The sequence below is a fragment of the Magnolia sinica genome, chromosome 17, assembly GCF_029962835.1.
Source record: "Magnolia sinica isolate HGM2019 chromosome 17, MsV1, whole genome shotgun sequence".
Classification (NCBI taxonomy): Eukaryota; Viridiplantae; Streptophyta; class Magnoliopsida; order Magnoliales; family Magnoliaceae; genus Magnolia; species Magnolia sinica.
In genome coordinates, this window is record NC_080589.1 from 68,606,100 (window position 1) to 68,621,942 (window position 15,843).

General features: G+C 40.2%; 1 protein-coding gene across 3 annotated transcripts in view; it reads right to left on the reverse strand.

Moving 5' to 3' along the window:
• Positions 1-2,029: 2,029 nt before the first annotated feature.
• Positions 2,030-15,843, reverse strand: part of LOC131231953 (glutamate--cysteine ligase, chloroplastic) — a 31,316-nt gene continuing 17,502 nt past the window's right edge. For 2 of the 3 annotated variants that reach the window (XM_058228374.1, XM_058228375.1), the window contains 12 exons: positions 11,758-11,850; positions 10,999-11,082; positions 10,715-10,783; positions 10,563-10,633; positions 10,400-10,468; positions 9,462-9,555; positions 9,194-9,283; positions 9,022-9,102; positions 6,665-6,757; positions 4,619-4,699; positions 4,369-4,438; positions 2,030-2,864 (listed from right to left, as the gene is read on the reverse strand). In XM_058228374.1, the coding sequence (XP_058084357.1) occupies positions 2,776-2,864; positions 4,369-4,438; positions 4,619-4,699; positions 6,665-6,757; positions 9,022-9,102; positions 9,194-9,283; positions 9,462-9,555; positions 10,400-10,468; positions 10,563-10,633; positions 10,715-10,783; positions 10,999-11,082; positions 11,758-11,850 (984 nt within the window). In that variant the 3' untranslated portion in view covers positions 2,030-2,775. Of the gene's footprint in view, positions 2,865-4,368; positions 4,439-4,618; positions 4,700-6,662; positions 6,758-8,975; positions 9,103-9,193; positions 9,284-9,461; positions 9,556-10,399; positions 10,469-10,562; positions 10,634-10,714; positions 10,784-10,998; positions 11,083-11,757; positions 11,851-15,843 lie in introns of those variants that run through there. The other variant, XM_058228376.1, reaches the window with a different exon arrangement.

Genomic DNA, 15,843 nt, shown 5'->3' on the forward strand with positions numbered 1-15,843 from the left:
ATTTTGTGACCAGATATATGGTGGATTGGTGGGGCATCCAATCGACGATCAAAATTATGCATTACCCATAGTTCCCTATTCAACAAACAAGTTTCTACTTCTCAGTCTAACTAACCTACTGCTGTCTATGACCCATTTGAAGTGGGTCCCACATTTTTTACAGACACGGGTTGCCTGCCGAGTTACTCAAGCGTACCTTGAAAACTGTGGGGCCCAAGGTGATGTATGTCTTATCCACGCCGTCCATCTGTTTTACCAGCTCATTTTAGGGCAAGGATCCTAAGAGGGAAGCATACCCAAAGCTCTTGGACCACACCACAGGAAACTGTATGAATTGAATACCTACCTGTTGAAAACTTCCTAGGGGCCACACAAGTTTTAGATGACAAATAAACATCACTATGGGGCCAAAGAAGGTTTCAACGATGGAGGGCATCATCTCCAATATTTCCTCTGGGTGTGGTCCATTCGAGCTTTGGGTATGCTTCAATTTTGTGCTCATGCCCTAAAATGAGCTAGCAAAATGGATGGACGAATTCCCCCATTTCTCGAAAGGTCGTCTCTCGTTCCCAATTCTTTTTGAGCTCCAGTTCCCTCTGCTTACACCTGGTAAATTCGTTGATCACCTCTTCCCCTGCTGTCATCTTGCATCGAGATTCTTTGGCCAACACCTCAAGCAGCAGGCAATGGTCTGATGCCACCCTAGGCAAGCGGCAAACATAAGCTTCAGAGAAACAGGCCTTCCAGTCCAAGGAAGCCAGGATTTTTCCCAAAGTTCACCAACTGTAGCCGCACCGTCCGCTAAAATTTGTCCCTTTTTACGAACCTGAGGTTTTTGATGCATACAAGTATTTTTGTTGGAACGTTGATACAGACAGGACATACATCACAGTAGGCCCCACATTAGGTGCACAAACCGCTTCCAATTAGACAGGACATACATCACGGTGGGCCCCACATTAGGTGCACAAACCGCTTCCAATTTGACATATGTGCATGCCACCGTTGCCTTCGAGCCACTCAGATGAGTCGTCAATCCCTGGTTCCATGCCGGGTTTTTTCAGAAATCACGCACAATTTTGATCGTGTTTTCTTATCCAGTGGCAAGCATCAATCTTTTTTTCCTTTTTTTTTTTCCAAACAACATTCAAGGTTAAAATGGCAAGCGCCCGGGACGCCATCACTAACCCTGGTAAAAAGAGGGCCAAAATGTTTCTGGGGTCCCCAGCAGGGAGGCTGTAAGACAACAATAAAGACCGTGAATGAACAGACATATGTTAGGCCCATTGTGATGACGGTTGGGAGCAGCAACCTATGATCCCACACACTTGATCCCTCGCTAATCTCTCAAATGCACAACTGCTGAAGGCCTCTTCAATGTTATATACACAATACAAAATTCTCATTCTAGGCCACGAATCTCTCAGGAGATTTTCACTTCTCCTGCAATATTATTGGAAAACCTCCCTCAAAAATAAAATATTAAATGTAATTATCATCAATTACTAAATGATTTAAAACATTTTTGGTATAAAATGCTTTACTGTAACTTTTATAAATATGTTTCACAAAAAATAGTAACTAATGAGATTTGAAAATCTTGCAATATATATGTTTTGCTTCAAAGTATTAATTTCCCACTAAAATTGCAAAAATGAAAAACTTAGATATGAAAATCTTGCAATATTATCATTTTATCAAACGCCCGCACACATTCACGGGATTTAAAATATCTATGATTCATATGCAGGAAAATTAGAGTGACAAACCAAATTCTCAATCAAAACCATCCATCTGATAGATCCTTCCATGCATCAGTTATAATGCAACCATCTACATAGTTGACGAGTGATCACGGAGATGCAACAGGCAAACAGATACATTTGGAAGGTTGGGATCATCCAGCCTCGAGCAACAAAAATGTAAACTAGTAATCCAAACCATAGCTTAAATACTCAAAAATCTCAATCAATATCCAGCCAGATCGGGTAGACTCTAAAGACTGGAGTCTTTATTTGACTTGATTAGATACTCAGTAAAAATTAATTAACATTTAAAATAAGCCAAATAACAGAAACTTTAGTTGGGTTCATTGGCAACATGGCATGACAATCTTATTCTTACCTGAGGCTTTTCAAGGGTTTGATCATCAGGACTTCCAAACTTTTAAAAATGATACCCAGGACATTGAGTGGCTTGACGGAGCCATGCCTAGTCACATTGAGTCAGCTGAGTTTTCAACCAACTCAACGAGTCATGCTAGTCATGGAAACTCGGGTGGAGAACTGGGCAAATAAGAAGTCGACATCCAAAGGGGCAAAAACACAGAAGTTTTTTGTAGAGATTCTCCCTCAAAGTTGAGGTTGGAACAACATACAAAGCTATATTCTCTCATGAAGATGAGAGATGCTTTAGGCTACGTTTGGCTCATGTATTTAAAAAACATATCGCAATTTTCAAGGTTTCAACTGGTGGTAGAATTTCCAAATATTCATGAAACAATGTTAATCTGGATATGGAAGAGCTGTTTCTTTGAAATACAACAAACAGAAGAGCCTTGTTTCATGAATATTGAAATTCTAGAAAGAGTAGAAATTCTGAAATTGGATATTATTCTCGTCACCCGAAATGCCCATGAGCCAAATGCAGACTTCAGCTTATAATAACAATAAATTATTGAAATTACTACTCCCTGGAAACAGAATCAAGGGAGAGCTTTACATGAGAATGCACAGATATGAAAGTGGGGGCAGACGAATGGCGAATCGTTTCACCTCAGTAGAGCAGCTCCTCGAAGACAGGGTCCACGCTGCATCCCCACTTCCCATGGTACAACTCTAGAAGCTTCTCAGCGGGTGTAACTCCTGCCATCACACAAAAACCATTGATCAGAGATACATCATCAAACAAAATTTTTCTATAAATTTCCCACAAACAAGAGTAGTTAATACCTGCGTGCATAAAATGAAATTGAATCTATTGATCTTTTTTTTTTAATAGGTAGGGTACATCAATTTAGCTGTTAGATGCTGTTTATGCACATAAGTACAAAAATCATGCAGGCCTAACTCAGGTGGGCCACACTCGTGCATTGAATGTGGACCAATGGTATTTTATTTTATTTTTAATTATATCTGTCCATTGCCTTCATACATACGTGGACCATATTTCAAAACCTGAAAACTTGACTCAACTCAATGCTCATCCAGGAGTCGATGCTCATCCTGGTTCGGGTTAACTCAAAGACTCAACCCAACTCGACTCGATATTTAATAGTAACAGTTGAAAATATCAGGTATACAAATAGATGTCAAAAGTAGTTTAAAAAATGTACAAGTAATTTAAAATAGAACCATTGCCATTGGTTGGCCGTGGTTAACAGGATCTATTTGTGTGGGCGAGGTTGGGGGGTTCAAGTTCTACTATCATCATTTGCTTTTTATGAAAATAATGCTTCAACTCCCCACATGATTCAAACCGAGTCACTGTGAGGCGTGAGCCTCATCGAGTTGACCATTCGACAAGTCTTCCCGAATCAGAGGATCAAATCAGATGATTATGAATCAAGTTTTCAAGACACCCACCTTGGCGGAGTTTCAAGTTGAGTCGTCAACCTTTAGAACTATGGCATGGACCGCCTGATGACTAGACAACACTATTTGAGCCCAGAAATCTACAAAAACAGTTCCAATGTGCCACATGGCAGGTTGGCATGTCTAGATGTGTGCATGTGGGGGTGTGAGCTCAGCATAATTCTAAAGGGATGGTGTTTTTGGAATTTGGATACAAGAAAAATCAGCAAACCTCAATATGAGGATTTTTGCTTCCATCAGTTTCACAATAATACTGGCATTCAGCAGCTGAGGAATTGACTTATGAGAATTTCATCGAGTTCAATGAAGCATGCACAAAAAATGGATATTGATACACATGACAACAATCGTGTATGGTGATGAGGACTGCTGATTTAGCTTCTCAACATGTAGGTGGGCCACATCTCAAAAATCAAAGGTGACAAGACTTTCATATAATCATCTAAGGCTAAGCAGCCAAAAATGGACAATTACCTCAAACAAATAATCCTATATCCACACACGACATTCAACAGCCAAACATCACAACAACCAAATGGTAAGTCCAATTGATACAAATTTCATCCAACAGCGCCATCCATGTGATGGCCCACCAGAACGGCAATACGGTCCACCATGCATGTTTGCCGCATGTAAGACAACGAACTTCATGGAACTTACACAACAGAAATAGATAAACAAAAGAAGCATGCACAAGAACAGCTCATCACCTGATAAGAGTCATTTACTCATTTGATGTATGTGGGAACTCAAATTGCAAGATTCAAATCATTACCTGTTCTAACCACTTCTGCTACTTCCTTTAAGAACCCACTTTCCTTGTAACCTCTTCTTTCCAAGCCATCCTGCAACCGAAACAGACATAAGTTGAGAGAGAGAGAGAGAGAGAGAGAGAGAGAGAGAGAGAGAGAGAGAGATACCAAAGAAAAAAGGACTAGGAAAAAAAATAGAAAAAAGGATGAGACCCTCAAGAGAGATTCCAATTTCCAAATACTTGGTGTACAGGACTGCAACAACCAGGTTACCTTAGCCAACTTCATAACATCTTCTGCAACATGTCTTAGCAGGCCATCCCGAAACGGTGTCTTTAGACCAGTTTTTGTTACCTGTCATGGATTGTTAATTCTACACATTAGATTATTAGTTTCAGCCATTTCATGGTACAAAAATTTCTTGGGAATACATATGCATCATGCATGCCATACATACATCTCCTCAATTCATATGGGGTACAGAAATTGAGAGGAAAAAAAAAAGCTGTGGTCTTTTTGAAAGTCTGCGGACCAAATATTTTTATTTGCAAATATCCATATTTCTCACTGAGCATTTCACTATCTGCTTCACATGTCCAAGTTATCTCCAACCCTATTGTTCTTGGCTCTTCATCTCTAGCTTCTATTTCATCATCATTATCTATGCTTTATCTCAACTAATTAGGGTCGGCTACATGAATCCTTTTCCACCGTTCCACTTTATCAAGGGCGCACAACTTTAGTTAGACTATATGTCATCAAGTCTTTTCTTGCTGCCTCCACCCATGTCCTTTTCAGTCTTCCCCTTTCCCTTTTGAAGACTCCAACTTGTACGAACTCACTCCTAACCGACACAATTCTTACTCTCCTTTGCACATGATGAAACCATCTGAGTCTCCTTTCCCTTGTCTTGTTACCTATAGGTGCTACTCCTAAATTCCCTCGAATGCATTCATTTTAATTCTATCCTTATCTTGCCCAACTCAGCCATCTCAACATCCTCATTTCAGCAACACTCATCTTATGAATATGTTGTTCTCAACCGCCCAACATTCTGTCCCATAAATCATGACTCATCTTATAGCTATCCCATAAAATTTCCCTCGAATGCATTCATTTTAATTCTATCCTTATCTTGCCCAACTCAGCCATCTCAACACCGTCATTTCAGCTACACTCATCCTATGAATATGTTGTTCTCAACCGCCCAACATTCTGTCCCATAAATCATGACTCATCTTATAGCTATCCCATAAAATTTCCCTCTCAGTTTTGAGTGGTAACAGATCCTATTATCCTGGACTAGCTTCTTTATGTGTTCGACTCTAGAACGGCATGAGAACCCTTGCCTACTTCTCACAGTAACTGGGCATTGTTGTGCACGTCACTTCCAGTGGACGCCCTAGCCAACCCTTGCCCATTTGTCACTGTACCTGAGTTCCAATGCAGCGTGTCCCTCACAAGGAATGCCCTAGCATGAGTTTGGAATGCAATTTTGTTTAGATTCATGTTGGAAGTCTCAGCACAAGTTTGATGCTGGCAGCCAATCCGACACAACCCTCCTTTATCTTGGCTGGGCCACTAATGAGAGCATAAAACTTCCTCAGGTGCAATATAATAGACTATTACATAGGTTGATTACAATCAACCGCTATCTGATAGTCTATTACATAGGTTGATTACAATCAACGAGTCATCTCTAGTGTCTATTTAACAAATAAAATTACTTTTATCATTTTTTGTACGGTTCATTCTTATTTTTCAGGACCCAAGCATTACACTTTTTACTACTTTTTACTACAACGATTTTTGTCAAAGTTTTGCCTACTGCTCTTCTAAGAGCAACAAATTTGTTAAGCAGTCAACCATCTAACTTTTTGGTTCAGTCAGATCTTAAAAATAATCATTCATAGTGATGCCTGTCAAAGAAACTCAGGGGGTGTTTGGTCATTAGTTTTTATATTTCTTGACTTAGAAATTCCCTAGTTTTTACAAAAGACGTGTTCATGCACACTTTTTTGTTGGTTTTTACATTCCCTAGGAATTCCATTCCCCAGCTTTTCCTCCAAAAACTTGCCCCAGCTTTTGGTTGGGGAATGGAAAACCTAGAGAATTTAAATATAATTTCAGTCTTTTCCCAGATTTCCCCAGAAAACCTGCTACATCAATCAAACAAAATTTAATCATTCCCTAGGAAATGTTAGGCCACCTCTAACATTACTTGGCAAAAACATAAAATCCAGAGAATGAATTCCCCAACAACCAAACAGGCCCTCAGCAACCAACTAAAACAAGTTTAGTGTAGAAATATTTACACACCTCGGTCCTCAACATTTGCCTCTCTTCTGCAGTCCAATCACTTGTTATATCCAAAACATTTTGTAAAGAAACCTCATCATATAACAATCCAACCTGCATGTCAAATGAGATCAACAAAATAGTATATAAATGATCAGCAGAGACATTCAATGAGAACCATCTATACATCTCAGCAAGTTCATTCATACACCATTTAGGAACCTATGTAACTTAGACAAGTACGAAAAGCAAAAGTCAGACGTGGAGAACAGTGAACATAGCAATTCCAGGAGATCCAGTATGCTCGTACAACCATAAAATAATTTGATAACGATCTAGATTATAATGATAGTTCACCACCATGTTTTAAGTTATGTTGTCTCATGACTCTCACCCACCATACACACCATTCCAAACTGTCGAAATCATCCTCTATTGTGGATGTAGCCCAGCCAAAAATTCACGGACTCTGCTCATTGAGTTTGAACCTGATACCATTTTATTTTTAGCTGTACATTTGTCAGCCACCAAATTTGATGGATGCACAACTGGGATGGCCTGGATTGAAGCACATGAAGGCCATCTGTGTAGCGGATGATGAGATACCACAACATGGTGGTGAAGTATCCCTGCAGTCTTTCTCAATGACAATACTGAAAGATACAAACCATATAATATTAGTTTATAAGTGCAAAATATAATAATAGAAATATCTAAACCCGGCAAAAACAAGGAAAAAAGAAGATATTGTCCAAATACATTCAAAAGGTAGATTTTGCTGTCTCGAACATGTGTCTTAATGTGTCCAATGCATGCCTGAACCCACAAATCAACAATGCAGTTCTCTTAAAAATGGCATGACCTACCTGTTCCTTTGATTTATTTCTTTATGGGCAATGTACATTACATCTTACACAAGGCCACAATAATGCAACTGGCTTTTATTCATGCCTTTCTTGAGAGATGCTTTTATTCATATGTCAGAGTCAGCATGGAAAATGTCGCACAAAGCTATTGCAGCAGATCCAGTACATTCATTCATCCATACACTAATTTGATAATGATCTAGATTATAATGATAGTTCACCATCATTTTTTATTAATGGAATCTCATTTACCATACACGCCATTCCAGACCGTCGAAATCATTGACCTCATTGTGGATGAAGCCTAGCCCAAAATTCACCAATTGAACAATTTTGACCATCGAAATTTGGCACTTCGAAATTTTTTTAGCTATCCATTTGACAACCACAAATTGGAGAGGTAGGATCATTCAATGTGTGATTTATCAGGCTGTTCTCCATCCACAATGGGCCCAAACTTCTTCTTTTTTTCAATAATTGATAAATTTATTGAAAGAGCCAAAAGACTCAAAGGGGACAGAGAAAACAGAAAAAAGAAATACAAACAACCCCAAGGGTTAAGAACCCCACTCCCTAAGAAACAAAAAAAACCTTTCTGTGGACCCCAAGGGCTCACATCTATTCCTGAACATCGTTCATTCCTCTCCAACCAGATGCACAACAAGACTGCCAACAAAGCAAGGTGCCAATTCCGTCTTTCTCCCCCAAATAAAGCTCCTCCATGGTATTCGGCATTACCCAAGGTGCCTTAAAAGCGGAGATGATGTTATCCCACACACCTCCTCATAAGGACAGCTTATGAGGAGGTGCACCACTGATTCCCTCATCCTTCATCCACAAAAGGCAGAGGTTAGGCAAGAGCAGCCCTCTCTTATGGAGGTTATCCACAGTCAAAATCCTATTTCTGCCCACAAGCCAAGCGAAGGCGACAACCTTCCTGGCTTCAGGGCCCATCTCACAGATTACAACGAGGAAAGAACACACCGTAAAGCTGCCCTATCCATCCCTTAACCGGTATGGTTCATTCAGGGCCACCAGATTAGGGCGAACACCTTCCAGAAGGAGAGCAACCTCATCATCAACTCAATCTTGGGTCCTACAGTTTGGATGGTCTCAATTGAAGCACATGAATGACTTGTAGTGGATGAGATACCACAACATGGTGGTGGACTATCCCTGTACTCTTTCTCATTGATAACACTAAAAGATACAAATATATGTGTGTGTATTAGTCTGTGCAAGTACAGAATATGACATAAGTATTTAGACAAGGCAAAAGATATTATCATGTTGTCCAAATGCATTCAAAAGACAGATTTTTCCATCTAAATATGCATGTGTCTAAGGCACCTGAACGGGCAAATCAACAATGCAGTTGTCTTAATAGATGGAGTAAGAATAATATACATTACTTCCTAATATGCCACAATAATGCAACTAGCTTTATTCTAGTATCAATATTGCACCTGAATTTCATAATAAGAGCATAGTACAGATGAAAGGGTCAAATACCCAAAAAGCTGGCAGAGCACATAATCTTCTCCAAGGTCCTCCATCTGCACCTCTCATCTCCAAGTACCTCTTTAGCCTAACCTGCAAGGAAAAGCCAAGAGATTCAATTTAGGTGCTGTTATTGGAAAATAGATACAAGCACATCCATCCAAAATTATTTAGTGAATGAAACCTCAGGAAAAATTGTTGTTAAATGGTTCTCCCAATCATTAAGTGTCGGCAATTCACCCGGAATTGAAGGAAGTTTCCCAGCCAGAAAATCCTGCAGATATGCAACAAAAGTATTTATATCTTGAATGAAAATGTCAACATGAGAGAAAGTCATGAGGTGTGAAATGACAAGGAACAAAATCCATTGCGATTGCAACAATATTGATAAAACACGGCTTCAGTAAGATGACAATAAGCAATGAAATGGGAGGCTAAGGATGGATTATAACCCGGAAAGACATCCCAGTACAGTCAATATACTTCTTATTCCGATAAACAAAATACATAGGAACATCAAGGGCGTAGTCAACATACTGCTCAAACCTGCAAAGAAAAATAGAAATGTTGTCAACTATATAAAAAAATAAAATAAAAAATAAAAAATGATCAATGTGGTCAACCAGAATAACAATAAAGAACAATGCAAACATCAAATAAACAGGTCTACGGATAGATTTACAAAGTTCATAAAATATAATAATCAAGAAACAACAGCCAACTTGATCAGAAGAATAACAGACAAGAAAAGAGCTGAAGATGATATGACACGGTGCAGACATGGCAGCATAACAACATGTCACAATGTCACAGAAATCCCAAATACAAGTATGGGTGTGTACTGTATCATGTATCACAAATTAATCACAATATATATGCAGAGATTAGTTGTATAATAATGATAACGTATAGGGTACTGGTACGGAGAGAATCTCGAAGGAATTTCAAAATCCAACACCTAATCTGATCACGCATCCGCCCTCATACTCTTCCTTTGGGGAATAATGGCTACATGAGCAATAGTGTACTGTCCAGAATATACTAAAATGCAGCACCAGAACCATGGACATTGGGCGACATTACAACCATAAAAGGTGGTAGCATCTTTCATTGACGAGTCTGAGCCCACAGCTAAAAGGACCAGCAACTACATTCTACCAATATTATTAGTTCAGCAAGATCCATATGTTTGTACTTTGTAGACACTGTAGAAGAGCTTCTTTTTTTTTTTGAAAAGTGACAATATATTATATATAAAACAAGGGGAGAACAAAGCACTGTAGAAGAGCATTTGATAGAGATAATACTTCAAAATTTGCACAGAAGCTCCCTAAACATGCAAAATAAATAAATAAATAAATGCATTCATATCAATTCAAGTAGCGTTTACCCAAAAGAGTCATCAAAAACAAAAGGAAGCATCCCTGCGCGATTGTTATCTGTATCAGTCCAAATATGGCTGCAGTAGATGATAAAAAGATTAGATAACAACTCCAGAGAAGCCAACCAGGTAATATTGGCTTGGAAAGAAGAAGAAATAATCAGCAATTAACCTTCTCATACTGAGGTAACCATTTGGTTTTCCTTCAGTGAAGGGTGAATTAGCAAATAGTGCGGTTGCAATCTGTTTCATATACTACAATTGTCAGATAGAGAAGAATGAATGAAATCTGTAGGAAAGGAACTGAAGAATGTTATTTCTCACAGGCTGCAAAGCAAGACCAACACGGAATTTCCTTATCATGTCTGATTCAGAACTGAAGTCAAGATTGACCTACCAAAAGTAAGAAAGGGAGAGATGCATAAGTTTCCCACTAATTAATCTTCTGTCCTATTTCAAATCTCTGTGAAAGTAAGCTATTTTGAAAGTGAAAGCTAAGTTTCCTTCAAATGCATAAAGAGGTTCAGGTATTTATAAACCATCATATGAGAAAAGGCCTTCAAAAAACAAAACTAGAGAAGAATATGACCAGCATAATTATGTCTCACCTGAACAGTACATGTTCGGAACATCATATCGAGTCCTAGGGAACCCACTTTGGGCATGTAGTTCCTCATAATCTCATATCTTCCCTGTGCCAAAATATTCTTTTGATAAGGAAGCTAATAAAATAAGCAATTGAAAAGAAAATACAGTTTACAATGCTTGTCAGACTTTTGGATGTGTGATGCCAAATAACAGTGTAGCACACATCAACTTAATGCATTATTTGTATGTCATTATATGCATGCATACATCATAAACAATGACAGAATGGGTCAATATTTTCTATTTCTATTCATTCATTTATTCCTTGGGGGTCATTGCAAACCCAAGTTAGTACACATGATATAATGGATGAGAACATAGAAAACAACCTAGCCATATAATACATGACCAATTTAATTTGCTCAAGATGCAAGCTTTGTAACACAGATATTACCTTATTATCAGAGAACTGCTCTCATAAACTGTACGATATTAAGCACCAAATAAAACAGTTTCAACTAATCATATTTTACGCACATGCACTTGTGTGCTTGTACATACTTTTCTGTCTTGATGAATCTACACGCGTGCAAGTACTTGAGCACATGTACACACAAAGCGCCTGCACGCTCACCACGCACATACAAACAATATGCACACACAAACACCCACATACATGTTTCTGTATGCACATATGAGTGTGTGGATACATATAATGTCTTATTAACTTATCATGTGTATCAGATGACAATATAAAAGTCAAAACAAAGAAGCAATACCTTGGGCATTATCGGTATATCTTTTAGTCTCCATTTAGGCTGAAAGCCAATTCCTAAGAATCCAATTCCAATGTCCTCTGCTACAGCTTTTACCTATGAACAATAGTTGACGAAAATATCATCTAGAAGTTCAATAGAGTAACATAAAATTCTGTTTCAAGGAATGCAAGTAGTTCAAAGCAGCCCCATTCAAAAGTTTGAACTCATTAAAGATTTGCTTTATATACATATATATATATATATATATAAAAAGTAACGGAATTCATTGAAGGAGGAAAAAAAAAAAAGATACAGCGACTGCCGAGGTGGCAGCAAAGGATGGAAAAAAAGAAAGAAGAAAAGAAAACAGACTACTGTCCTAGGAACATGAAATTAAAATCCTTGAGGGAGGAGATATTAGCAGCCCATTCAAAAATTAAATTCTTCACCCTGGACCCCACTACTTGAACCGAAGACTGAGAGTTGTTGAAGCATTTGTTGTTCCTCTCATTCCAGACAGCCCACCAGATTGCTATGAAAGCCATTCTCCGAACACGTGATCTGATTTTTCCCGTCTTACAGCCATGCCAGAGAGACAGCAGCTGGCAAGCAGAGGCCGGCACACACCCACTAACTTTAAATCTAGACCAAAAATCTACCCGAATCTGGGATATAAACGGACAGTGAACTAGGAGATGGTCGACAGTTTCCTCGCTTTCCATACAGCAGAGACAGATATTTGGAAGTTGCATGCCTTTCTTTTTCAAATTGTCGATCGTTAGAATCTGGTTTTTTACGCCAGCCATGTGAAGCAAATGAACTTGGGAGGAACTGGGTACTTCCAAATGAAAGGAGAGGCGAAAGAAAAGTGAGAAGAAGCTGGGGCAATTGCTGCATACAGAGATTTGACCGAGAATCGAGAATTTTTGTCCCTCTTCCAGATAATTCTGTCTTGATCCATCTGGGTCGGATTAACAGTAGAGAGGCACCCAAGTAACTCAGCATATTCATTGACCTCTCTTTCAGTGAGAATCCTGCGGCAGGGAATGTCCCAGACAATACCTGCTTCGGATAAGGAATAAAAACTAGCGATAGGAGCGTCGATGTTAACAACAAGGTGATATATATTTGGGAATCTGGCCTTCGGCCTCAAATCCCCCAACCAACAGTCCTCCCAAAAATGAATTATTGCGCCATTCCCCAGATGAAACCCTACATTGTCCACAACAGGCCTCTTGGCTTGAAGGATGCCTCTCCAAATATGTGACGCTTTGTACACAGTGGAGTCCTTTGTCCACCAACCCCCCTGGGAGGACCGATATTTACCTTTGACGATTATACTCCATAAAGCCTCCAGTTCCGAGGCCAGCCTCCACGACCATTTCCCAATAAGGGCCTGATTCATGACTTCCAGATTTTTGATACTCGCTCCTCCTTCCCGAAAATGTCTGCACACCTCTTGCCAGTCCAGAAGGTGGAATTTCTTCTGATTGTCCTTGCCGCACCATAGAAAATCTTGTCTCAACTTGTCGATCCGGCGCAAGATAGAATTCGGGCACCGGATAAGGGACATGAAATAGATAGAGATGTTGGATAGGGCGGCTTTAATTAGGGTGAGCCTCCCTCCCATAGACAGGTATCTGCATTTCCAGGTAGCCAACATTTTTTGAAATTTTTCCACCAGTTTTTCCCACATAGTTAATGGTGGGGAACCTAGAGTGAGAGGCAACCCCACAAAAGATGTTGGAAACGAAGCGGACTTACAACCCAAGGAGTCAGCAAAAATAGAGAGATCGTGTTCCGATAAATTCACCCCAAACACCTTTGACTTAGACATGTTGATTCTCAAACCTGATACAGCCTCAAAGCATCTTAGGGTTGTTTGAAGGTTGAAGATATGTTCGGAGTCTGCTTCAATCATGATCAGAGCGTCATCAGCAAATTGGACATGAGGAATTGGCAAGAGGGTACTAGGCATTGAGATCCCACGATATAGATCAGCGCTTTGACCCTTCAGCAGCATTTGAGAGAGGGCCTCTCCAATTAAAAGAAAAATGAGAGGGGAAAGGGGGTCTCCCTGGCGAAGGCCCTTGCTACCAGAGAAGAAACCTTTCGGCACACCGTTGAGAAGGACAGAGAATCGAGCCGACTCGATGCAGGATTTAATCCAATTCCCCCATTTTTCTCCAAACCCCATTTGAAGAAGCATATAGTGTAAAAAAACCCCAGTCAACATCGTCGTACGCCTTCTCAATGTCGAGCTTGCAGAAGATGTTTTTTCTCCCCGATCTGTGGCAAGAGTGAAGAACTTCATTAGCTATCAGGGCTCCATCAATAATCTGTCTTCCCCTTATGAATGCATTCTGATACTTGGAAATCAGACTCCCCATAACTGACGATAGCCTAGTGGATAGAATTTTGGCCAGAATTTTGTACGAACTTCCTATCAAACTGATGGGTCTGAATTCCGAAAAAGAAGTAACGCCGGCAACTTTGGGAATGAGGGTAATGAAAGAGGCTCCAATGCCTTCAGAAATCCTTCCCCGATTATGGAATTCCATTAGGAAATTCATAACATCTGTACGAACAGTGTCCCAAAAGCATTGGAAAAACGAGATAGGAAAACCGTCAAGACCCGGGGATTTGTCTCCTTCTAACGCCTCGATTGCCTTCCGAGAAAGGGCCCTTTAACACATCCGCTTCCGAACTTGTGAGAGAAACGAACAGGATGCCATCAAGACGCAGTCTGAACCAACCTTCGGAGGAGAGGAGAGCTTTAAAATGGGATACTGCCGCATCAGAAATCTCATCTCTATCATCGAGTTGCCTCACCTCCACTGTGATGGTATGGATGGCCTTGGCTCGAGCCCTCATACTAGCTAATCTGTGAAAGTACTTAGTGCTCCTATCTCCTTCTGATATCCATCTGGACCTTGATTTTAGCTTCCAGGAGTGTTCATCTTCGAGAACTCTGGACGACAAGGAGTAAATGATGAGGATACGCCTGAACAGAACTGCCTCTGGGAGATCTTTACCTTCAACAGTAGTGTTGATTTGATGGAGTTCAGTAAATAAAGCTTCGGTCTCGAGCTCCCTCTTCAGAAATTCTGCTTCCTTCCATTCTTTGATCTTTTCCTTTAGAGATCTGAGTTTACATAGCAGTCTGTGACTTGCAAAACCAGTCACCTGGAGTGAGGGCCACCACTCCAACACTTTCTACTTAAAGCCATTGATACGGAGCCATGCGGAGTTGAATTTGAAAGGCTTGGGGCCCCAATTAACCTCAGCCACCGAGAGGAGAATTGGGCAATGATCGGATGTCGTTCTCGGGAGGGCGAGCTGATGCACAAAGGGAAATTCATCAATCCATTCCGAAGATATAAGGAAACTGTCTAGCCTCAACTGAATCTGAGATTTACGTCCATTAGTCCAAGTAAATTTAGCACCAGACATAGGGAGATCAACCAGTTCCTGCTCCTGAATCCAGTCGGAAAAAGCTTGCATGGCGAGGCTAGTTTTCCTTTTGTGAGAGTGCTCCTCCGCAAAACGAATCACATTGAAGTCGCCCACAGCGCAACATGGGCCTCAGAAAGACTGTTTGATAGCTGTTAGCTCGTCCCAAAAGCTTTTCCTGTGGACATCATCATTAGGACCATAAACAGAGATTATAATGCATCAAAAAGATAAGGACTTATCTTGAAGGACGACCGCTTTCGAAAAGCTCCCCGACAAAGAAAACTGGATATCCCACTTGGAGGATCTCCATGCGATTAAGATGCCTCCCGAAGAACCTGTGGCGTCTAAAGACACGAACTCAGCGTCGTGAAATCCCCAAAGCGTAGCCAGAAGGCTGGCAGAAAAGGAAGGAACTTTTGTTTCCTGTAAACAGATTACATTTGGGTTCTTTCTCCTGACTGATCGCTTGATCAGACCCCGCTTTTGTTGGAGTCTGCGCCCCTAACATTCCATGAAAGGATAATCATTGGGAAACTAAGCTGCCCCAAGTACCCTTCCGTCTATGTCTCGCAGAGGATGTGGACGCTGAAACCGGAGAAGGCTGAAGTCTAAGTAGCTCACGATTACTGGCAGTCCGGTTAACTTGATTGA